This window comes from Ascaphus truei, chromosome 12 (genome assembly GCF_040206685.1).
Source record: "Ascaphus truei isolate aAscTru1 chromosome 12, aAscTru1.hap1, whole genome shotgun sequence".
NCBI classification, from domain to species: domain Eukaryota; kingdom Metazoa; phylum Chordata; class Amphibia; order Anura; family Ascaphidae; genus Ascaphus; species Ascaphus truei.
In genome coordinates, this window is record NC_134494.1 from 41,102,549 (window position 1) to 41,128,026 (window position 25,478).

At 45.6% G+C, this 25,478-nt stretch overlaps 1 protein-coding gene across 9 annotated transcripts in view; it reads left to right on the top strand.

Annotated features, from left to right (window-relative positions):
- The first annotated feature begins 1,760 nt into the window (after positions 1-1,760).
- The window catches only part of PHF21A (PHD finger protein 21A), a 98,437-nt gene continuing 74,719 nt past the window's right edge, over positions 1,761-25,478 (top strand). For 2 of the 9 annotated variants that reach the window (XM_075567522.1, XM_075567526.1), the window contains exons 1-2: positions 1,766-2,342; positions 21,196-21,341. In XM_075567522.1, the coding sequence (XP_075423637.1) occupies positions 21,288-21,341 (54 nt within the window). In that variant the 5' untranslated portion in view covers positions 1,766-2,342; positions 21,196-21,287. Of the gene's footprint in view, positions 2,350-6,456; positions 7,182-21,195; positions 21,342-25,478 lie in introns of those variants that run through there. The other 7 variants (XM_075567523.1, XM_075567525.1, XM_075567521.1 and 4 more) reach the window with 7 other exon arrangements.

Sequence of the window (25,478 nt, forward strand, 5' to 3'; positions counted from 1 at the left end):
CCTCCTGTCCACTGTCACCCCCCTCCTGTCCACTGTCACCCCCCTCCTGTCCACTCTCCCCCCCCTCCTGTCCACTCTCCCCCCCTCCTGGCCACTGTCACCCCCCCTCCTGTCCACTCTCCCCCCCCCCTCCTGTCCACTCTCCCCCCCCGTCCACTCTCCCCCCCCCCCGTACACTCTCCCCCCCCTCCTGTCCACTCTCCCCCCCCCTCCTGTCCACTCTCCCCCCTGTCCACTCTCCCCCCCTCCTGTCCACTCTCCCTCCCTCCCATCCCCTCCAAATAGTCACCTATTGTTCCACCATTTATAAATAATACTACCTATTACGCATTTACATCCCGGGCAACGCCGGGTCTCTCAGCTAGTATATATATATAAACACCAGGTACAGCTCTAACTTGAAAAAGGCCAATAGAGGCCGAAACATCGTGTTCTCATGGCACAATAAAGTTTACATTTGGTTAAAAACCCAAAGTGCCTTGGTTAATCTCTTTATACTCAAAGACTGAGCATCTGATTGCGCCACCTATACTGAAGCAGGGACTGAGGCTGCGGCCCTGCTGGCGCTGACCGCGCTCATGCTTGAGTGGTAACGTCACCAACTCTTCAAGCATGAGCGCGAGTGTCCTGCGAATTTTGTGAACGCGTGCACGTGGGGGGGGGGGGTTGTTTTTTACTTCCCAAGCGCCAAGCTTGGGAGAGGGTGCCCGCGCATGAGCGGGGACGTGAGAATTCATATTCCACAAAGTAAACTCGGCAAGCGTCACCTGCTCAGCGCAAGCGGGGACGCAGCCTGATTGAGCCACATGTGCTGAAGCTGGGATATCCTGAAAACCGGATTTAGGACCAACTCCAGCATCAAACAGTTCACTGCATTTCTGCAATTTCTGGGGAATTTAAAGTAAATTTGTGAATATTTGTATGTTAGTAAATTGAAATATTTTTAAGCGTGGCAATTTTGAAGGTCAACCTCTTTTCTTTCATTTTCTCTCTTTTGCTTTATCTCCCTCTTTCGTGTCTTTTCTCAATCCCCCCCCCCCTCTCTCTCTCTCTATCCCCCCCCTCTCTCTCTCTCTCTATTCCCCCCCCCCCTCTCTCTCTCTATTCCCCCCCCTCTCTTTCTCTCTATTCCCCCCCCTCTCTTTCTCTCTATTCCCCTCTCTCTCTCTCTATTCCCCCCTCTCTCTCTCTATTCCCCTCTCTCTCCCCCTCTCTCTCTCTATCCCCCCCTCTCTCTCTATCCCCCCCTCTCTCTCTATCCCCCCTCTCTCTCTATCCCCCTCTCCCGCTTCGCTACCTCTTCCCCCCCCCCACACCCCCTCACTTTTCTTTACTTTTCCCCCTCACTTCACATCCGGGTTTTTTCCCCCTAGGCAATGGGAGTCGCATCACACCCCGTTCCTTAGGCAAAGTGAAATAAATTCGCCGCACTGACACAAAGTAGTCCGCACCTCCTCCCTTCCCCGGCCCCCTCCTCCTTCTCCCTCACACTCTCCTCCGCCTCTCCTGCCTGTCCCTCACACTCCAACCCCCTCACACTCCTGCCCCCTCAACTGTCTCCCTCCGCGCGCCGGGGGCCGCCTCACACCAGCACGGGCCCTTTTCTCTCTCTCTCTCTCTCTCTCTCTCTCCCTCTCCCTCTCTCTCCTGCGCGTCGTTCTGACGTCACGGGCCGTGCGCGCGCCCCCGCCACCCCGTTCCTTGCCTAGCCGCGGATAGGACCCCGCGGGAGCGCGCGCTGAGAGTGAGAGCAGGGAGGAGGAGGGGGGTGCCGCGGCGGAGGGATCCCACTCTGGGTGTGATGCGGCTCGGGGAGGCACAGAGTTCTTCTTCTCATCACTTTCTCTTTATTTATTTATTTGCCCCCTCCAGGGGCAGTTAATCCCCCCTTCCCCTTCCTGCTCCTTCACTCCCTTTCCTCTCCTTCTTTCTCTCTCCTCCCCCTCTCTGCCTCACCCCCCTCCATTATCACTCTTTTATTCTCACATCATTTCCCCCCCCTCTCCCCTATTCCCTGGGAGGATCTCTTATTTACCCCCACCCCATTCCCTGGGAGGGTTTCTTATTTACCCCCCACCCCCATTCCCTGGGAGGGTTTCTTATTTACCCCCCCCCCCCCTCACCCTGCCCTTGGGAGGGTCTCTTATTTACCCCCCTCCCCACCCCCCTCACCCTGCCCTTGGGGGCAGGGGGCTGTGAGGGAAGATGTGGCGGTGACAACCTCGCCCCCCTCCTCCCCTGAGAGAAGAGGAAGGAAGAGAGAAGAAAGAAAGAGGAGGAGAGGAGAGGGGGCCTCCATCCCACCCCCAATACTCCTCTCCCTCCCCTCCCCCTGCAACAAGGTCTGGGGTACACTGCGGGGTGTGTGTGGGGGTGGGGGGGGGGGGGTTGGGGTAGTGTATGTGTGTGGGGGGGGGATGTTGGGGTAGTGTGTGTGTGTGTGTGTGTGTGTGTATGTATGTGTGTGTGTGGGTAGTGTGTGTGTGTGTGTGTGTGTGTGTGTGTGTGTGTCTGGGGGGGGTGGTAGTGTGTGTTTGTGTGGGGGGTGGTAGAGTGAGGGGGGGAGCAGAAGTTGGGAGAGGAAAGTGTGACAGAGTGAGGCCGGGGCACCCAGGAGGAGAAGAGGAGGGTGCTGAGGGGACAGCTGCCTGCACTGTGTGTACTTATCTCTGTGTGTGTGTGTACTTATCTGTGTATGTGTGTGTGTGTAATGTACTTATCTGTTTGTGTGTGTGTACTTATCTGTGTATGTGTGTAATGTACTTATCTGTTTGTGTGTGTACTTAACTGTGTGTGCACTTAACTGTGTGTGCACTTGTCTGTCACTTCTCAGTGTGTGTATACTGTGTGTCTGTGACTAAATATGTGAGTGCACTTTTCTGTGTGACAGTGTGTAAATATATATATATATATATATATATATATATATATATATATATATATATATAATGTGTGTATATACTTCTGTGTAGTGAATCTGTATGTGTTTTTTTGTGTTTACATGTAAGTGCTTGGCTGTGTACAATGATGTGTGTGTGTGTGTGTTGTTTGTTTACAATTCTGTATATGTGAGGTTTGTGTACTTTTCTCTGTGTGGGTGATTGTAGATGTGTGTATACACTTATGTTGTGTGTGTGTGTTTTTAAATATATTGGTGTGTGTGATGGAGGACTCTGACTTGGGCTGGTGGAATTTGGGAAGGTGGCACAGTGAGGGGTGTGTGTGATTGAGGACTCTGTGACTTGGACTGGTGGTATTTGGGAAGGTGGCACAGTGAGGTGTGTGTGTGTGATGGAGGACTCTGTGACTTGGGCTGGTGGTACTTGGGAAGGTGGCACAGTGAGGTGTGTGTGTGTGTGTGTGATGGAGGACTCTGTGACTTGGGCTGGTGGAATTTGGGAAGGTGGCACAGTGAGGTGTGTGTGTGTGTGTGTGTGTGTGTGATGGAGGACTCTGTGACTTGGGCTGGTGGTATTTGTGAAGGTGGCACAGTGAGGAAGTGTTGAGGTTATGTTCAGGTGAGTGGGTATACACTAGGGGTTATGTGATCACATACTGCTGAAATCTGTGCAGGGCATTTCTCTCACATGTCACTGCAAGATTTCTGTGTGCTTTATCCCCTGTACCGCTCTGAGTTACAGAAACGGGCCTGGAGATGCGCTGTTGGCCACCTTAGGTGTTTGGCCCAGTTTTGGATAAGGAATCCACAATTTAGTGATCGGGCACAAATGAAACTTTATTGCCAGGAAAGCGTCTAGGAACCTGAAATCCAAACAAGGGTTTTGCAGTCCTGGGAAACACAGGCCTGTTGGGCCCCATACCTGGCATGTTACATGTCTTTATGTTAACCACATTGCTGCATTTTCTCTTCTTTTTATGCATGCCTTTTTGTTTTACATGACTTTATCTCCGCGTGTACCCCGAAATGTATGTTTGTTTTTATATTCCAGAAGGCGGTTTGTGATTCAGTTCCTGCGCCTGCCTTTGATGTTGTTATTCCTTGTAGAGATGGTCTTGGTGTAGTAGTCACTGGTGCCTTTTCCTTATTTAACACATGAGACCTGGGGCAGAGGGAGCAGTCTAAACTTCCATACTTTATTCCCCACCTGTCTCTTATTCCCCTCCTGCACCCCTCTCGCCAAGCCCCTGCTTTCCTCAACGTTGGGTATTTCTCCCCCCCACCCCTCCGTAGTCACAGCTGCCATTCTATCACTAAGGAATGTGCTCGATGCTTTCCCCCGCCTCCTTACACTTTATAGGGGTTTGGCGAGGACATGTTTTCTGTGCCGGATAACGCGCAGGTCGTGAGAGGCTTTGTTTATAGAGGACCTGATGTTCCCTCATCTTCCAGGAACTTTGGGGGGCGTCCATTAGCTTTTCTGCTCGTTGTAAAATAGGGATTTCAAAGGTTGAGGATTGTGCGTGGTGAAGGGAGACGGGCTGTGGGGTTTTATCGCCTGTTTAGCTTTCCATATAGAAATCTCACTGATGTTGTGTATGCAGATCAGTAAGGTAGATGCTGCGATGTGTCAAAGATTGTGTTGGCTTTTCTAGCTGTGTTAGGCCCCATCTAACTTCTGAACAACTTGTCCATGTGTGATTTAACCTGCCTAGTGCCGGAGCAACTTGTATTTCTATACACTATGACCCACCTGGCGATGAGGGGCATGAAGGGACAGGTGGCCAGTTATTTAGTGACTGACGTGTGGAAACGGTTTGTAGATCTTGTATATTACAATAATGGGAGTGGCTGCAGTGGAAACTCATATGTACACTGTGTATGTGTGTGTGTGTGTATGTGTGTGGCTGTACTTCACTACGTGTGCTGAAAATGCCCATGGGTGCCAGGTTTCTGTATGGGACATTCTGTAATGTTGGCATATTTCTCAGACTGAGCTGTGCTGTTTTGCTGTAGTGGATTTTTTTTTTTTACGTGGTGAAAGTGCTTCAAGGCCTTGCAGATTAGAGCCGTGTGCCGGGTCTGCAAATACCGTTTGTTCTGTACATTGCTACAAATTCTGCAAACTTTGGAAGCCTGTTTTACTCCTGTGCTTGGTGGCACATATGGAAGGGACATGGGGCAGCGTTACAGGATTTTAAGTCCGTTTTCCACTTGAAAGTGTCACAACAGAAAATAATTCAGATGGTTTTAGCGCTTTCAGTGCTGGGAAGAATCACAGCAGATTACCAGCCTTGGTGCTGCAAAGTGTGTAATGTTTGCTTTTTATAATATAATAATAACTTTATTATCTAATGGGACCAAAGCGCGTCACAATTACAGCACAGCGCGCGGTACGCAGCACATAGGAATGTTACAGACACAGCCCCTGCCCAGGTGATCTTACAATCTATGTTTTTGGTGCCTGAGGCACAGGGAGACAAAGCAACAAGGAGCTGACACTGGGAATTGAACTATGTTCTCCTGATTCAAACTCAGGTTCATTGTTTACAGTCAGTGTCTTTACTCACTGAGACTCCATCTTGCATCGTTCCAAATGTAATGTAATTGAGTGAGAAGTAGCCTTTCTGTGAAGGTGTTTTTCTTCTGAAATATGAACGATTTTACTCTCTCTGTGGGCTCGATATGCGCTTCAGCAAAGTCACATTTTCTCCCTGTGCTTCGGGGCTTTAAAACAAAAAAGGGATTGCAAACTTTCCCGGACAATCACATAGACGTGTAGATGCAACTTTTAATGTGTAGCACTTTTATATATAAAAAAAAAAAAGAATGACGTGTTTGCTTTACAGTTGCATAACGTGTATTATTATTATGTAAATTAAGTATGTTTAGTACTAAATGAATAGTTATAGGGATGTTGGTAATTCCTTTCCATCATTTTGGAGTAGGTTGTTGAGATTACGAGTAACTTCTGCTCAGTTCAAGAATTGTAACATACACTACATATATGTGCATGTAAATCCTGTACTGACCACATATATATATAGATGGTACTGGTGGTTTGTGCCCTCATGGCAATCACCTTTATACATTGTGATTTCAGCGAATATTTGTTTCACTGTGTCTCACTAGTAAGGTTATTGTACAAAAACGAATTACAGTGTGTAATGAAATGAAAAAGATCAGAATACAGTGTACCACTGTATCACAATAGCACACAGAATGCTTAAAAGATCCACAACACCACCCCTTCTCTTCTACACCCCCTTAACAAAAAGTAGGCACATTATTATTTGGTCTGTGGGCAGTAAACTTGGGCATGATAAGTTAACTGTTGTGGGGATTTCACATTGAAAATCAAAACATTGACTCTGTTACTTGTTGCATATCCTGCACTTCATTACTTGGCAATGTAAGCTTCCCCTAGCGTCGGGGAGTGAAGGGGTTAAATGTGTAGTGTCCTTTCTTGCATTCATTTGTGCGTAGGTTACATAGATTGTAACTACAAGTTGAAGATTGATTTTTATATATAATAAATAAATAAAAAGCGGGCTATTTTCTGTGCGTGCATGCGCGCGGCACCGGTTTCCACGTAGTCGCGGTAGCTAAAAGCAATCCCCATAAGGATAAAAGGTCAATGTATAACTGGCTAGGCTGCTAGAAATGAATGCAGTCAGGACTGTTTTTGTGTTGCAGTAGCTGAATCATAACACATCATGATGAGTAACCGCTTGCTTGTGAAGATTGGAAGGGAGTTGAAGGCAGGTCTGAATTGGATAGGTTGCTTCTCTACCAACCTTTCTCCCTCAAGCATTTCTGTGCATGGACAAACGTGATGCCTGTGCTGAAAGTGTAAAGGAAACGTCAGGAGTTTGCTGTCTGTGCACACACATGCACACACACACATGCACACACACACATGCACACACACACATGCACACACACACATGCACACACACATGCACTGTGTTCTTTCTGCCTTTGCTGCCTTGTTGGGAAATTAGGTCTTTCTGCTGTTGCTGGACGTGTGGGGATCATGAGTTTGACTTGGAACCACTTGTCTGGTCTTGCCGTTTATGTCTGAGATATCAAATTAGCAGCGCCTTGAATAGGAAGCGAGAGAGAAGATGGATTTGACATTATGTGCTGATGTAGGATTTTGTCTTCCTGGGACTCGGCCTGTGGCCTGCAGGAGCAGCACTAAAACACCGATAGTAGCGCCTGCTCTTCTTCTAGCAGTAAATGCAACAGCCCTTTGTCAGTATAACTCTCAGGAACTCAGGTATGACATGGTCCCCAGTAGGTTTGCTGCTGGGTGGGCAGTAATGTGTTTTTTGTTTTGTTTTTTAGATTTCATTGACCTGCTTATTCAGCTATAATAAAGACAATCGCAAACTGTCACTTAAACGTATCTGTGTATGAAAATGACCTACATTAGTCCTTGTACTCATTTCATGCTAAAAATGCTATTCATTTTGCAATATAGTTTCAAACATTAATGGCAAAATCTGCCACTGAGCATTTGTGAAAATGGCATAGAAATGTTTATTTGTATTAAGTTTAGGTAGGATGGAGGCGTTGTTTAAACTTTGGGGTCTAAACTTGGTTTTCTTTTTACCATTTATGAATAACACCACAAACGCATTGTTTTTTGGCACTACAAACGAAGGTTTTTCTCTAATGTCCCACTTAGGCCGGGAAGCCAAGTTCTGACTTGTGCAATCACGTGTTCAGGGCAGCAGGCAGTTTGTGCATCTTGAAATCATCTCTCAAAATCAGTTTCCCTCTCAAAATGTAGGTGTACATATATATACACCTCTTTTTTATATATATGGGGAATACATGCAAATGTGTTTTTGCAGAAATACTCTGGCATGTGTGTGTATAACAGCTTCTTTCCGGTTTGGTGAACTCCAGCCTGCTGCATTCCCCGGAGAGATGTGCGATAAGCGGATCTAGTGCAAAGAGTTGAATAATTGGTTAAACTCAAATCAGTATCGGGCATTTCTAGGCCCACAGCACAGTTGGAAGAAGCTGTTTTGGCTGCAGAAGTATGATTTGCGATTATCTGGGAAACACAAGTATTTCTATTGGTTAGTTAAAATGAGTTGTTATGGTTTATGTGACTTTTTTCAGTTTGGGACCTGCTAATTACATAGTAACCCTTCCTTTATGATTTCAGCATATTGTTACTAGATGTATTGTTTTTGCACATTATCTTATTTCTTTTTACAGTTGCTTACTTTCTTATGTACATGGTATAAATGTACAACCCATGCAACCCATCTTAAACCCAACTTAACTCTTTCCCTTCTGGGATGGAGAACTGCAATGTTTAATTTACACTGAACACATACAGCTCAACCCCGTTATAGCGCGATCCGTTACAACGCAAATCCGCTTATAACGCGATGCAAGCGTGACTCCCAATTTTCGTATTTATGAATACTTTACAACATGATTATTGGTATCTTAAATACTTTATTGTACAATACATACAATTGTACATTATTTCTAACGCGATCCGCTTATAACGCCATGTGATTCTTTGGACCCCAAGCACAGTGTTGTTATAAGGGGGTTGAGCCGTATATTGTTGATTTAAAAAAAAAAAGTGTGGTCATTTTGTTTTTGGTTTTATTGTTTCCCCGCTCCAGACATATACTTAAATATAGCCCTTGTCTAATCGGCATACCAAGTGACATTATTAGAATCGAAGAATTCATTTGTGTGTGACGGTTTAGGTCAAATGTATTCCCCTTCCCTGCCAAAGGGGCCATGCTGGCTATCGCAGCCCCCTTCTGGTAAGGAACTGGTCCACTTTTTTGGAGTATTCACAGTTCTCAAAGGCCAGATTTTCAGGATAACACTGCTTCAGCACAGGTGGTTCAATCAGACTGAGCCACCTGTGCTGAAGCAGTGACTGACTGAGCTACCTGTGCTGAAGCTGGCATATCCTGAAACCCTCACCTGTGTGGGGGGGGGGGGGAGGGAGGGAGAGAGAGGGAGGGAGGCTTGAGGACTAGAGATGGCCACGCTTGTCCGAAAGTATATCTCTGACATCCGGTACAGACCAATGTTGTTGTGTTTTTTTAATTTTTTTTTAAAGGACACAAATATGTAACTTTGCCTGAGGTAAGCAATGGAGGAAGAACATGTATGTTTAGTGTATTAATTAGTTTCCCTACATTGCAAGAACTTGGTTTTTGTTTTTTTTAATGGAGCAATCTCGTCAGAGGTTTTTATTTAATTTAATTTTTTTTTAAGAAGGAAAAAGAGGTTTAAAAGTATTCTCAACTTTGCTTTTATCTATTAATTATTATTATTATTATTATTATTTTTTTTAGAACTTATGTTTATTGAATCACAGGGCTGCAAAAACCTGGTTGCCCAGTGAGGGACTTGGCAGCCATTTTTAATACCCCAAAAGCTTAACTTTTAAAAGGATACATCAGGGAAGTGTTGCAGTTTTAAGAAGAGAAACTGTAACAATAGATAACGTTACCTTTAGTAATTTAAGAATACATTGTAGCTGCTGAGTTACACTGACTGAAGGATTGATTGAAACTGAAAGGCGGCCATTTAGTGAACCCTGGGAAATAGGATCTTTGCTGATCAATCACGGGAGAACGTATCGATTGGCAGCTTAGGTCATTAGTTTGCAATAAAGGTAATCAAAGGCTGCATGTATTAAAATACATGTATTTATTTTTTAAATGTAAGTGCCGCTTGAATTGCCTGTTTAAGAATACCAATTGGCAGGTAGCTGGATAAGAGCAGTGGCACACATCCACGGGCAAAGTTGCACAGCGTGTAAGTTAGACTTTAGTGTGAAGGAAATCCTTCAGGGATCTAAAAGGCTAAAGCGTTGCAAGTGTCTGACATCTCAAAGTTGCCAGTGACTAGAAAGCACAGCTCCTTTTCCTGTCCGATGAAACAAAGCCAATTAATGAGCATCCTCTGTGAACCGTTAACGGAAACCCGTTTTATCGGAAGATTTCTCTCCGCTGGAGAAAGTTGGTGAGGCCTTTTCCTCTCTCCCATGGTAACTTTCACAGGTCCGCACTGGGACAGGGGTGCTCAACTCCAGTTCTAAATCCCCCTCCCAACGGGTCAGGATATCCCTGCTTCAGCACAGGTTGCTCAATCAGTCTCCTCTTCAGCACAGGAGGCTCAATCCGTCCCTGCTTCAGCACAGGTGGCTCTAATTGATCTACCTGTGCTGAAGCTGGGATAACCTCGAGAAGGAGCGGCTCAGTGAGTAACAACACTGACTGGCACCGACAGTTTGAAGCAGGGGAACCTGGTTCAATTACCGGTGTCGGCTCCTTGTGACCTTGGGCAAATCACTTTATCTCCCTGTGCCTCAAGGCACCAAAAACATAGATTGTAAGCTCCACGGGGCAGGGACCTGTGCCTGCAAAATGTCTCTGTATAGCGCTGTGTTCTACTAGCAGCGCTATACAAGAGCATGCTGTTATTATTATATCCTGAAATAATGTAAAGAATGAATTTCTTTGCTTATGATGTGTATTGGTGAATGTCACAGTGACAGGTGTCTGTATCCATTGCTGAAACTTGCATACACTTCTGTTGACTGTCTTTATATAGAGATGTGCTGACTAAATCCAGCTCATTCTAGTGTAGCTTTTGTGACTGTATATATAGAAGGGACCGTGATTAATAAAGAAACGTCTTGCTGTTAGTAGCTGAGGAAACAGATCCGTTGCGTTGCATTGAAGAACTTGCAACAGAGAAGTGTTTTTACAGGAGCAATCCATGCAATATCCTATATGTCTTTAAAAAAACAAAAAAAAAACATCAGTTCTGTAGTATTAGTTAATAATTACTACCTTTTTTTTATTTTTAAATTCAACTCTTAATGCAATTTTTAATAAATTTTATTGTACTGAGCATCCTGTGATTTCTATAGCAGGCTTTAGCCACTTCCCCAGCAGTGCAAGATCTTTGTAACACTTTCCTGTTTGGGATCATTTGTTGCCAATGTTCCCAGCAGATTGAGCTGCAAACTGTAACAGCAGTTACAATATATTGTTATATTACTATGGTAACATTATCTATTGAGTTGCACTGACTGATGAATTTATTTGAAAGTGAAAGGCGGCCATTTAATGAACCATGTGAAACAGGATCATTGCTCATCGATCACGGGACAATGAATCGATCGGCGGCTTAGGCAATTAGTTTTCAATAAAGGTAATCAAAGGCGGCATATATTAAAACAAAATAAAAATGATATTTTTAAGCTGCTTGGAGTGCCTCTTTAAGACTGTAGTAGCTTGTATGTTTCCTATATGTTTTGATCACCTCGTTGGGGTTCAACAAATTCTCCATTTTAAATGTCGGGTAAAAATAGTTTTATTGCAAATGTTGGGAGACTGCTGGGAACAGAGGCCACTCATTTGATGTGGAGCACAGACAATATAGCAGCTCGGATTCTGACACCTGCTGGGGTGCAGTGTTTTATTTATTTTGCTGCCCAATGTTCATTTCCCCTTAGCTAGAATTGGTATTTCCCCGTGCACGTCTTTAGTAAACATGCAGCGATGTGTTGCTGGTGTTTTTCTCACAGAAGATCTTCATGAGTTCAGCGTGTCCCTGAGCTTAATTTGGATCTGTACCCAATTGGTTTACACATCTGTTACCCCATTTCACGTTGACTAGACTTTTAGATATCACCGTTTACCTGCAGTCCATATTTTGGGCATCCACCTGAAAACCGTGCGATTTCCGTTCCAAGCCATCCAATTATTTTCCCCTAAAGGTACGATTCCATATAACTGCCCCCCCCCCCTTAAATTTATCGAATTGGCTTCCTTAAAGCAATATAACCATACTAAAAGCAACGCTTTGGTTATTATTTTTGTTTCTCTGGAAATGAATGACAGGATTACAATTCTTTGGGGCCTCAGAATAAAAAGGGTGTTTGTCAGAAGTGTTTTCATAACCCCTAACCCACTCTGTTATCAGAGCCAATAAAGAGGAGGGTAGGACAAGGAAGCAGCCCGAGGAAATTAAACTCCCAATTTTCAGCTCCCCATGTTTACAAACTAACTTTAAAAAATACTTATAGGTCTCAGAGTTTGGTACAAAAATCATCAATCACCTTGGACAGGTCTCTGCCATTTGTATACATTGGTCCTAGCAGGGGCTGACCCATTAAACATGCCACTGCCATTAGTATACCTTGGTCCTAGCAGGGACTGACCCCTTACACATGTCCCTGCCATTAGTACACTTTGGCCCTAGGAGGGACTAACCCCTTAAACATGCCACTGCCATTAGTATACCTTGGTCTTAGCAGGGACTGACCCCTTAAACATGACACTTTGTCCCTATGCGGGACTGCCAGTTTAAAGAATGGAACCCATTACTGGAATCTCCAGTAATTGCTGCTGCTAACTCTTACTGCACCGGTCTAATGTCTTCTAAGCGCCCACAACTAATGGAAGTCCTGTTTTTTAACATTAGAATTATGCTTATAATAACACAGTTCTAAATATGACTTTGATCTTCATGTGTGGAACAGCTAAGTGAATCCTTTGGGTTGTTATCGTGTTTAGAAATAAATCAATCTGCATTGCAGATGTAACTGAGGCCTACAACTGGGAACGAGTTTAGAGTTACATGTCCGAAGTCCGGCAGCGTTTCCCAACTTTTTCTTACATTGGGCAGCCCAGGCTAGAAAATATTTATTCTGGGAACCCCTAATTAACCAATTCTCTGCTCATCCGACTATCGCTAAAACAGCTGTGTGAGCGATCCCAGGCAGTATAGTGTCCTGAGCTTGTGGGGGTAACACGCACAATAAGGCCCCAAACTGTCCCATCGTCTGCGCTGGGGGCACAGGGGGGGGGGGGGGAGGTTGTAGCTGTCACTCACTGCGGGAGCTTCCAAAGTCATGCCCCACAATGCCTTGCTGCTGTGGATGCAAAGCATTGTGGGGAGTGACTTTGAAAGCCCCTGCTGTTAATGGCAGTCATACCCCTCACGCTAAGGTGCAGTTTAGGGCCTTACTACGTGCGCAGTCCTCACACAGGCTCAGGTGCCCGGTATACCGCCTGGGGTCCGCCATTACAGATTTGTTTTGGCGAACCCCTTGCAGGCACCTCATGAAGGAACCTGCTGTTGGGAATCCCTGGTCTAAGGGAATGCTCCGTGTCTAACATCCATTCGTTATCAAGGGCATTATCTTAAATATCAACCGTGATTCGGAAAATATTTCTACAGAAAAGGAGTATGCAGCCCAAGCCAAAAGTCGCCCTTAGGAATGCCAAATAACTCATTTCTAAAGCCGGGGGAAAGACTTTTATGTAAAAAAAACAATTCTCCTACAAGGGCGATGGGGGCAGTGTTAATGGTTTGCTTTGCAAATGCTGGCATTTTTCCATACAAATATTACTCCTAATAGCTGCATAGTTCAAACATCTAGTCTGGTGTGTTCTAATGACTTCCATGTTTCCCATTGTTATCCTCACGCGGGGCCATCAGTGCGATACTTATTATTTGTGTCGCTTGTGGTGTCACCCGGACAAACGTGACTGGTATTCGTTGCAATGAAATTAACAACCCTCATAATGTTGTGTATAATGACTCGTGTCCCTTCCAACTTTATGGGCTGCGTTTATGGGCAGGGCTATTTTTTGCCTCTGTAAGAATGAGACAGATGGGACGTTTGTCTGACAATCCTACAAAAAAAAAAGAAGCAAAAGTAGCGTTCAATATGTGGTTTATGTGCGTGAAACGGGTTGCCAAATAAACCACAATGTAGGAGAATTTCCTTGAAGCAAAAAAGTGATATAATAGAAGTGGTTTGTGTATACACATGAATATGTTTATCCAAGGCTAATGGGAATTTCATTGTGAGGTGCAATTAGGGTGGATTTCGTGGACCATAATGTGTTCATCCGCTCTTACTGCTTGCAAGAGACTTTTTACTCATTGAAGTGATGAGGAAGCACATTTCAGCCCCGGCCCCAATCCACTTTGAGCTAAATATATCCTATAGCGCCAGGGGTGGGCAACTCCAGTCCTCAAGGGCCACCAACAGGTCAGGTATTCAGCATATCCCTGCTTCAGCAGAAGTGGCGCAGTCTTTTACTGAGCCACTGATAGAGCCACTTGTGCTGAAGCAGGGATCTCCTTAAAACCTGACCTGGTGGGGGCCCTTTAGGACTGGAGTTGCCCGCCCCTGCTATAAAGAAATGGCCGATTATGAATACTACCTTCCTTTAAAATATATATATATATATAAAAAAATATATATATATATATATATATATACACACACACACACACTTTTTTTTTAAAGATTGCTAGTTGGCCGAGGAACCTCTGCAGTCGGTAGTTCCTGTCCCAGAATCCCCTTATCTCATTCTCGCTGCCTATTGCTGCCCCCTCCCAACACACATTTTTAACTCCTCCCTCTGCTCTGGAACTTTTCCATCCTCCTTCAAACATGCAACAGTCATACCATTACTCAAAAACAGCAAGCTTGACCCTACCTGTCTTTCTAACTATCGACCTGTCTCCCTCCTGCCTCTAAACTCCTTGAACGTCTTGTATTCTCTCGCTTGCTCCATTTTCTCAACACCCATTCTCTCCTAGACCCTCTACAATCTGGCTTCCGCACTGCTCACTCCACAGAAACAGCCCTCACTAAAATAACTGACGACCTCCATGCTGCCAAAGACAGAGGTCATTACACTCTGCTCATATTACTCGACCTCTCTGCAGCATTTGACACCGTGGACCACCCTCTTCTCCTTCACATTCTCCATACTCTTGGTATTCGGAACAAAGCTCTATCCTGGATCTTATCCTACCTCTCCCATCGTACTTTCAGTGTCTCTTCTGCTAACACCTCCTCCTCCTCTATTGATCTCTCTGTGGGGGTACCCCAGGGCTCTGTCCTGGGACCTCTTCTCTTTTCTCTGTATACACTCTCTCTAGGTGACCTAATAACATCTTTTGGGTTTAATTATCACCTCTATGCTGACGACACACAAATATACTTTTCAACACCCGACCTTACACCTGCTGTACAAACCAAAGTTTCTGAATGTCTCTCTGCTATATCATCCTGGATGCCCCTCCGCCGCCTTAAACTCAACATGGCTAAAACAGAGCTCCTCATACTTCCTCCCAAACCTGGCCCTACTACCTCCTTCCACATTACTGTTGGAACTATGATCCTTCACCCAGTAGCCCAAGCACGCTGCTTAGGGGTCACACTCGACTCCTCTCTCACATTCTCCTCTCACATTCAAAACATTTCTAAAACCTGTCGCTTTTTCCTCCGCAATATAACAAAGATACGCCCCTGTTGCTCGACTGCTAAAACTCTGACTCAGGCCCTCATTCTCTCCCATCTTGATTACTGTAACCTCCTGCTGTCCGGCCTTCCTGCCTCTCACCTGTCTCCCTTACAATCTATCCTAAACGCTGCTGCCAGAATCACTCTGCCCTTTCCTAGATCTGTCTCAGCGTCTCCCCTCATGAAATCCCTCTCCATTCTTCTCCTCACTTTTAAAGCTTTACACTCTTCTGCCCCTCCTTACATCTCAGCCCTAATTTCTCGTTATGCACCATCCAGACTCTTGCGTTCTTCTCAAGGATGTCTTCTTTCTACCCCCTTTGTATCTAAAGCCCTCTCCCGCCTTAAACCTTTTTCACTGACTGCCCCACACCTCTGGAATGCCCTTCCCCTCAGTACCCGACTAGCACCCTCTCTATCCACCTTTAAGACCCACCTTAAGACACACTTGCTTAAAGAAGCATATGAATAGCACTGTGGATATTCTGAACACATGACACATAAAGCTTGGCCCCCTGCAGACACACTTACCAGAACTCCCTCCTACTGTCTCTTACGTTCTCCCTACCTACCAATTAGACTGTAAGCTCCTCGGGGCAGGGACTCCTCTTCCTTAATGTTACTTTTATGTCTAAAGCGCTTATTCCCATGATCTGTTATTTATATTATCTGTTATTTATTTGATTACCACGTGTATTACTGCTGTGAAGCGCTATGTACATTAATGGCGCTATATAAATAAAGACATACAATATAACTTAGGGCAGTGGCTGCATCAGACTGGCATGAAAGCTTCATCTCATTCCCTCTGCCATCTTGTTCTATCCCAGATAACCGGGATCTTCAAAGTGATTCCCCCACCTGCGTTAAAGGAAGTTTGGGAGGGCCTGTAAGAATGTGGAGGGAGGGTGATGCTTGTTTGGGGTAGAGGGAGTCGGACATGTACAACTGCTGCATCCATAATGTTTATTTATTCGCCATTACACAAATGCAGCGAGACTTATGGTGCTTCGGCCCGAGACAAGCTGCGGGACTGCGACTGCCCCCAGTGCCGGAGGAAGGTGCGGCTCAGCGAGTAAAGGCGCTGACTCTGTAAACAACCACACCATTTGAATCGGGGGAACCTGATTCAATTCTCGGTGTCGGCTCCTCGTGACCTTGGGCAAGTCTCTTTGTCTCGCTGTGCCTCAGGCGCCGTAATCATAAGTTGTAAGCTGATTGGCAGGGGCTGTGTCTGTAACATTCCTATGTGCGGCATACCGCGCGCTGTGCTGACATCGTGACGCGCTCCGAGTCCCATTGGGAGAGAAGTCCTATATGAAATAAAGTTATTATTGTTATCACTGGGGTCCCCCCCCCCGTGCAGCGTGACTGTGGCAACACCAACCCGGGAGGCGCAGCTTGAAGCTCTGTCAGCTGCCGCTCCGGAGGCCCTATCTCTGGCTATATCTGTAAGCGCCCACATTGCACGTCTCTGATGTACTTCTAAGAACTTTCTCGCAGATTTTGAGTATTTCGGAAGCCTGTGAAAAACAATGATTAATGGCTACAGTGGAGCACGCTGGTATTGAATTCCCTCCCCCTCATTAACTTGCAAGTTATGTCGCTGCTGGACAGTTCTCCCCATTCATATTAATCCTTAATATCGTGGGTACCTAGGGATTCCTGGAGCTATGGCTAAAAGCAATCCATAGGCATCGCTCATTGTTTCTAAGGAATACGTTCCCTGTTGGGGTGGAGGCCGTTCTCACTATATTTTCCCCTAGTGTTCCTTTTGATGTCAGAGGGTTTTCCTGTGCTTGGTTTCCATGGAGATGTTGAGCATTTGATGTTATTTATTAGGTTGCAATCAAAATGCACTTCAGTGGTGCCCTTCTTGCTGCAGTAATCAGGGGAGTTGCTGTTGCACTGTTCATCAGACCCAGCTTACCTCGTGGACATGTGAAAACAGCCAGTGCTGAGGCCTATCTGACGTCACTGTGTCTGTCATTCATTAGTCACTGATGTCCCAGACAAAGCCATGTTACTCCTCCTTTCTTTGGCTACAAGACACGCTGAGTTTTGTGCCTGATTCTAGTCTAATAGGCTGTTCACAGTTTTCTTAGGAAAAAGTCTGCACATTACAAATATTAACATGTCTACTTTGACCTGCATTTCCAAGGTTAATTCAATAAAAGCACAAGTGAACTTTTCATTTTTTATTTGTTAGGAACTGATTACCTTAAACAATTAAACACACATCTGCCTGTCTAGTCCACTATTCACATTAAATGTATTTTTCAAATAATGTCCCCAGGGCAAATGATTTGGTAAGACGATTATTCGTAAAGTTACACTCCCTTAAACCATAACAAATGAAGCTGATATCACCAGATTGCTAATCAGAAAGGAAATATAATGCTTCTTTAGATTTTGTTAAAGGGTCCTTGGTGGTGATGTCACTGTACGTTGCCACAGGCACCATTGTGATGTCACTGTGACTACACTGGAAGTGCTCTGAGTACCGGCCTGCTTATTATTCAGAAGCGCTTGTGCGGGGGGGAGAGGCGAGCAGGATGCTGTGTGCCGGCTGTGAGGAGCACTTTCAGTGTAAAGGATGAACAGGAAAATCAATTGCTGAACAAACAATAAGAAAATAATCGCACTAGTAAACCGTTACCCACTGTTACTTTGCCTTGATAAGGAACCTTTAATGAGCTGTGTTTCATAGAAGGTCATTTTGTTGAACACGTTGTTTGGTCTCTGGTATAAATGTACAGTTTCTTTGTAAATTTAATTCTGGTTTTTTCCCGGTGCATACTGATAATTCTTCATACATAAAATCTTATTGGCTGCCGAAAGCATGTTAAGTGTTGAACCTATTTGTACCCATCTAATGTCAGATGTGGTTCTTATAAATTGCAGAGTAATCGTCTACAGCAGGGGTGGGCAACTCCAGTCCTCAAGGGCCACCAAAAGTTCAGCTTTTCAGGATATCTCTGCTTCAGCATAGGTGGCTCAATCAGTCCCTGCTTCAGCATAGTTGGCTAAATCAGGCTCAAGCTGCGGCCATGCTGCCGCTGAGCGCGCTCATGCTTGAGCGGTGACGTCACCAACTCTCCAAGCACCGCTCTGCTGTCCTGCTCAATTTTGCAAACCCGAGCAGGGGGGCGTGGCTGGGGGCGTGTCATTGGCTGGATAGGGGCTATGTCTGTGTGGCTGTGTGCTGTGTGCATTGACTGGTGCTGATTGGTTGCTGAAGGGACATGTGACCATTCAGCGCGCTTAAAAATACATTTTTGATTTGCTAAGCATATGTGCGCGCCGCGTGAGCGTGGCTGTACTTATTGGGAATCACTGAAGTGATCGCGCCAAGCGCGCTCACCGGCAGCATGGCCGCAGCCTCAGTCTTCGACTGAGCCTCTGATTGAGCCACCTGTGCTGAAAACCTGACCTGTTGGTGGCCCTTGAGGACTGGAGTTGGCCGCCCCTGTTCTAATGACTCCATATCATGGAAGGAATTTTACTTTTATAAAAGTGGTCATTTTGGGCTCACCGTGCAATATTTCATGAATGTGCACAGTTGTACTTTGCAAGTTATTGTGTGTCCTGAGATATTGCAGCCGTTATTGTGTTGAGCCAGAAATGGAAGTGCTTCCTTTAGAGCAAGAGTCCCCACGGAGACTGTATAGAAGGTGTTAACTCCTCACGCGTTGGTATCCACTAGTGAAAGCCACCGGCTGTCACGTCTGCTAACGGCTATCGCGTTGGATAAATGTCCTTTTGGAGTGTTTGCTTTGCTTTTTATTTAGACTTCAAGATGGCCTCGGTATGTCGAGTTGTTATTATCTATATTGTGGACCCCGGCATCGCAAGCTGACGTTGGAAAGGTCCGTGTGCAGATCCGTAGTGAGAATGTCCCCCCACTTTTTCTGGGGGCCGCCCCGCTGTTTTTGCATTTGTTTGGAGGTGCTTTGTTACAGCATGTGCAGATTTGGGTCATGCTGAAAATGGCCTCAGTTGTTTACACATCATATAAAGCGGGGCAAGCCAAAATCATGGACTCTGGATTGATACTCGCACAGAGAGATCAGCCACACTGTATTTCCTCTCTGAAAGTTTTCTCCTTCAGGTTCTTAACAACTGCAATATTTCAGTTCCCACTCTGGGGGGGAGGGGTTTGCAGTTCCCACTCTGGGGGGGTTGCAGTTCCCACTCTCGGAGGGGGGGGGGTGCAGTTTCCACTCTGTGGGGGGTTGCAGTTCCCACTCTGGGAGGGGGAGGTTCAGTTCCCACTCTGGGGGTGTTGCAGTTCCCACTCTGGGAGGGGGGTGGGGGTGCAGTTCCCACTCTGGGAGGGGGGGTGGGGGGGGTGAGTTGCAGTTCCCACTCTGGGGGGGTTGCAGTTCCCACTCTGGGGGTGTTGCAGTTCCCACTCTGGGGGTGTTGCAGTTCCCACTCTGGGGGGGGGGGGGGGGGGGAGAGTTGCAGTTCCCATTCTGGGGCTGTATCTGCCTAGGTTGCTTTCTTTCCCTCTGTGAAAGATGGCACAGTGAATGTGTACAATTTGGGAGTGTGACAGAGCACATAGCTTTATCTCCCTGCTATACTGTCCGTCCTGTTAATGCTAGAGGTTGTCTTTTCATTAGCCTGTGCTGTGTGTAGCACGCTGGTCTGAGACCTTCGTTGATGTTTTTTAAACCTGAACACTGTCTTTATAATTCATATTTATAAATGTTTATTTCCTGTCTCTCACTTACGCTGATAACTATGGGACCTGAGAAGGTCTGTTTTGAAATGGCTGTCATTTTTATGTAACATTTACTTGCGTGAATTGACAATCTTGACACAACCTTTTTGAGTCTCTTTGTTTTTAGTGTGATTTGGTTATGAAACTTCTAGATGCATGTACAAATGTAACCTTTTTATGTAAAACAACTTCTATAAAAAGGCAGGGGGGCTGAACTCCCGTCCTCAATAAGTCAGGTTTTACGGATATCCCTGCTTCAGCAAAGGTGGTTCAATCGGGAGCCTCTGAGCCACCTGTGCTGAAGCAGGGACTGTTTGAGCCACCTGTGCGGAAGCTGGCATATCCTGAAAACCTGACCTGTTGGGGGTTCTTGAGGACTAGTTGAGCACGTGTGTGTGTGTGTGTGTATGTGTGGCCAAAACAAAGCACTTGCGGCGACGTGAAACAACAAGTACCCATTGTCCGTAATTATTTCATTAGTTTTACAATTACGTTTGTATAACTTGGATGGTAGAAAATGTATATTATTCTAGTATTTGATGTCCCACATCACCGCATTGTGTGTAGTGAACTGCTAACGAAAGTGAATTGTGAGAACGCCATGACGCGAGTATCTGAGACGTGCATGTTTATCAGACACGATGGCGAGCAGCAGATGTGTGACCAGCTTGTCTTCCAACATCTTTGGTGGGCATGAATTAAAGTGACACTCCATGGTTTGCTTCGGCCGTTGGCGTCCGCTATAATCTAAGGAAGAAGTGTCCTTTTCATGTTTCTAAATCAGGGACGGCCAACGCCAGTCCTCAAGGGCCACCACCAGGTCAGGTTTTTTTATGATATCCCTGCTTCAGCACAGGTAGCTCAATCAGAGGCGTTGTCTTTGACTGAGCCTCTGATTGAGCCACCTGCGCTGAAGCTGGGATATCCTGAAAACCTGACCGGTTGGTGGCCTTTGAGGATTTGATTTGGCCACCCCTGTTCTAAATGTGTTGTTACCTTTTTATATTTAAATATGCCTATACCCTAGAGGGGATTTTACATCCATTTTAATTTGAAAATTGTGTTTTTTAACAGCACACGGTAATAAATGAAGTTAACCCTTTGCTTAACGAACCCCCATTTTTTTTTAATTCCTTTTTCTAATACAGAACTGTTGTTTGCTGGGGTTTTCCCCCAAACCCCTCCCGTATATTTCTAACCCCGCCGTGTTTTTCTGTTCAATAATGGCAGAGCCTGAGAGAGGAGGTTCTTTTGATTCTTCGAAGATCGGCGAGTGAAAGAGCGGCAGCATTTGGGGAAGTGAGGAAACTGGAGAAAGGAGGATGGAGCTGCAGGCCCTTCAAGAGGCCCTAAAAGTGGAGATTCAGGTTCACCAGGTAACCCCCCCCTCCCTGCCCCCCTTATATTCCAGTGCTTTTTTTGGGGCCCTTGTTTCCCCATCAGCTGTAGAATACATGGAACCCATTAAAGCAGAAATTCCACCCAAAACACCCCCCTCTTGTGATAAAACTGAACCGTGATATTTTGGGCTGCAACCACCCCTTCCCCCCCCCCCCCCCCCACACTTTTCAGTGATGTTACCCTGTTACTTCCTATTTTTATTTTTTATTTTTGAAGGTATTTAAAGGAGCAATTCTTGCCAATTTTTTTTTTTTTTAACATATGATTGGAACATGGGGTTTCAGGAGCTGAACCCCATTAATTTCAGCTCTGGGGACCCCCTGCTTCCGGAGAGACTTACCTCCCATAACGGAGGGGGGGTTTAAAGCTCCCGCGTAACGCGGGCCAATAGGAAGCCGAACCTGATGATGTCACGGCTTCCTATTGGCCCTAATTGGAAGGCCGCCTTTCCGTGCTCCTGGGTAGTGGAGGGGCTACCGGCACCCTCTATGGAGGTAAGTGTCTCCGGAAGCAGGGGGCCCACGGAGCTGATATAAATGAGGTTCAGCGCCAAAGACCCCCCTGCTTTCACTCCAATGTACAATAATAAAAAAATAGGCATGACATGGGTTGCCGCTTTAAGTGGCCGTCCAATAGGAAGCTGCCACCAATGACTCCAGATTTGGTGACCATTTTGTTTCCCCTGGAGGGACTTTTTAAAAACGTGTAACTTCTCAGTAAGTATCTCTGGAACCAGGGGGGGTTATGGGGGTGGGAGTCCCCGAAGCTGGAAATAGTGTGGTTCGGCTGCAGAAGCGCCACCAGTTCCCATGCTATAAAACAAGAAAAAGAGCTGCTGGGACAATATGGGATTTTAAACTTGCCACCTGAGTTTGTAGGGACGTTTTCTGTTCTTCCCGGATTGCCGGGAGGTAAGATTGTGAAAGCCGTCGCAGATCTCGTGTTTGTTGCATAACACATCGGAGGTATTAGTCGGAGTGAGTATTTACATGTCCCATAACACATCGGAGATATTAGCCGGCGAGTATTTACATGTCGCATAACACATCGGAGGTATTAGTCGGAGAGTATTTACATGTCACATAACACATCTGAGATATTAGCCGGAGAGTATTTACATGTCACATAACACATCTGAGATATTAGCCGGAGAGTATTTACATGTCGCATAACACATCGGAGGTATTAGCCGGCGAGTATTTACATGTCACATAACACATCTGAGATATTAGCCGGAGAGTATTTACATGTCCCATAACACATCGGAGGTATTAGCCGGCGAGTATTTACATGTCACATAACACATCGGAGATATTAGCCGGAGAGTATTTACATGTCCCATAACACATCGGAGGTATTAGCCAGCGAGTATTTACATGTCCCATAACACATCGGAGGTATTAGCCGGCGAGTATTTACATGTCACATAACACATCAGAGATATTAGCCGGAGAGTATTTACATGTCCCATAACACATCGGAGGTATTAGCCGGCGAGTATTTACATGTCCCATAACACATCGGAGGTATTAGCCGGCGAGTATTTACATGTCGCATAACACATCGGAGGTATTAGTCGGAGAGTATTTACATGTCACATAACACATCGGAGATATTAGCCGGAGAGTATTTACATGTCCCATAACACATCGGAGGTATTAGCCGGCGAGTATTTACATGTCCCATAACACATCGGAGGTATTAGCCGGCGAGTATTTACATGTCACATAACACATCAGAGATATTAGCCGGAGAGTATTTACATGTCCCATAACACATCGGAGGTATTAGCCGGCGAGTATTTACATGTCCCATAACACATCGGAGGTATTAGCCGGCGAGTATTTACATGTCGCATAACACATCGGAGGTATTAGTCGGAGAGTATTTACATGTCACATAACGCATCAGAGATATTAGCCGGAGAGTATTTACATGTCACATAACACATCGGAGGTATTAGCTGGAGAGTATTTACATGTCCCATAACACATCAGAGATATTAGCCGGAGAGTATTTACATGTCCCATAACACATCGGAGATATTAGTCGGAGAGTATTTACATGTCCCATAACACATCGGAGATATTAGCCGGCGAGTATTTACATGTCACATAACACATCGGAGATATTAGCCGGCGAGTATTTACATGTCACATAACACATCGGAGATATTAGCCGGAGAGTATTTACATGTCCCATAACACATCGGAGGTATAAGCCGGAGAGTATTTACATGTCCCATAACACATCGGAGGTATTAGCTGGAGAGTATTTACATGTCGCATAACACATCGGAGGTATTAGCTGGAGAGTATTTACATGTCCCATAACACACAGAGATATTAGCCGGAGAGTATTTACATGTCCCATAACACATCGGAGATAATAGCCGGAGAGAGTATTTACATGTCGCATAACACATCGCAGATATTAGCCGGAGAGAGTATTTACATGTTGCATTTCACACATCGGAAATATTAGCCGGAGAGAGTATTTACATGTCGCATTTCACACATCGGAAATATTAGCCGGAGAGAGTATTTACATGTCGCATAACACACCAGAGTTATTAGCCGGAGAGTATTTAGGTAGTACTCCAGCCCTGACGAAGCTCTGTTTTGCGAACGAAACGCGTTGGACATTCTGACGTCCACAGGAAGTGTTTGTCAGCACAAGATTGCAGCAGTGAGGGTTCGTTATGCCGCAATGGCAAGGGACAGTTCAGTGACTGCAGCTTATTTAAGTATCCCGATCTAATCCTCCTGTTTTGATAAATAATAGCATTAGTAAGCAACTGTCAGGGACGTATCGGATCTGTGCATTTGCTACCTGCCTATCAAGTTCTAGCAGGTCATTTAATAGTTTTGGTATTTATAGCTTCATGTACTAAGCACCTCGCTCACTCGGACGATACGACGGCCTTTATTTACTTAGAATCGTAGTAATATACCTATTCCAGAGGGGGGATTGTCCGGTGTCTGCCAAAGCCTATTTAGGCTGCAGCATTAAGATTTGGTATGCAGGGTTGCACACCTTTTGGCTACAGTATATTCACACAGATGTATCAGCCAGTCTGCAAACCTTAACCACACTACACTAGGTAACATTCTGTGCTGACCTCGAGCCTTCCTGGTTTTTAACTTTTTCACTTTTTTTTTTTTTGCACGAGTGGATTACTTCACTTATTTTGATATATAACTTGCCATCCAATTTTAACATTACCTCCCCCCCCCCAAAAAAAAAGCTATGTTCCAACAGCCCAGGTGTGCACCAACAGATGGTAGTTATTCGGGATGGTCTGTGATGCTTATCCCAAGCTCTCCTTACTTTGCTAGTATCCACACACAGGGGCATCTGCAAGAGTGGATTCCACACACAGGGGCATCTGCAAGAGTGGATTCCACACACGGGGGCATCTGCGAGAGTGGATCCCACACACAGGGGCATCTGCAAGAGTGGATTCCACACACAGGGCCATCTGCGAGAGTGGATCCCACACTCGGGGGGCATCTGCGAGAGTGGCTTCGTCTTTCCCTCTCCATCTGAGAGAACAAGCCAGTGGGTTAGAAATTTGCTCTCCCACAGGCCTGTCGTCCTTGGATGAAAACGACTGTAATCTGGAAACAGTAAATCATGAAAGAAGTATGAACCTTCTTAAGATGCAATAAAAATATTTGAAATCTAGGTTAATCTGAGCTCAGTAACAGTGAGAGAGCGGGCACATTGCTTTCAGACATTTGTGCCCAGCCTTTTCTATGTTCGGGGCACCTGTGTCTGCCGGGTGCGTTGCATACTGTACATACATCAGGAGTGGCCAACTCCAGTCCTCAAGGGCCACCAACAGGTCACGTTTTCAGGATACCCCTGTTTCAGCACAGGTGGCTCTATGACTGAGCCACTGATTGGGCCACATGTGCTGAAGCAGTGACTGAGCCACCTACGCTGAAGCAGGGATATCCAGAAAACCTCACCTGTCGTTGGCTCATGAGGACTGGAGTTGCTCACCCCTGCTGTGCATGCTGGTTGCAGCTTCCTGGAACACTTGTTCTGTCCTGGGTTCTGTGGCCCATGTTCCGCTCTGCTATCCTCCAGTACAGATTCAGTAGCTG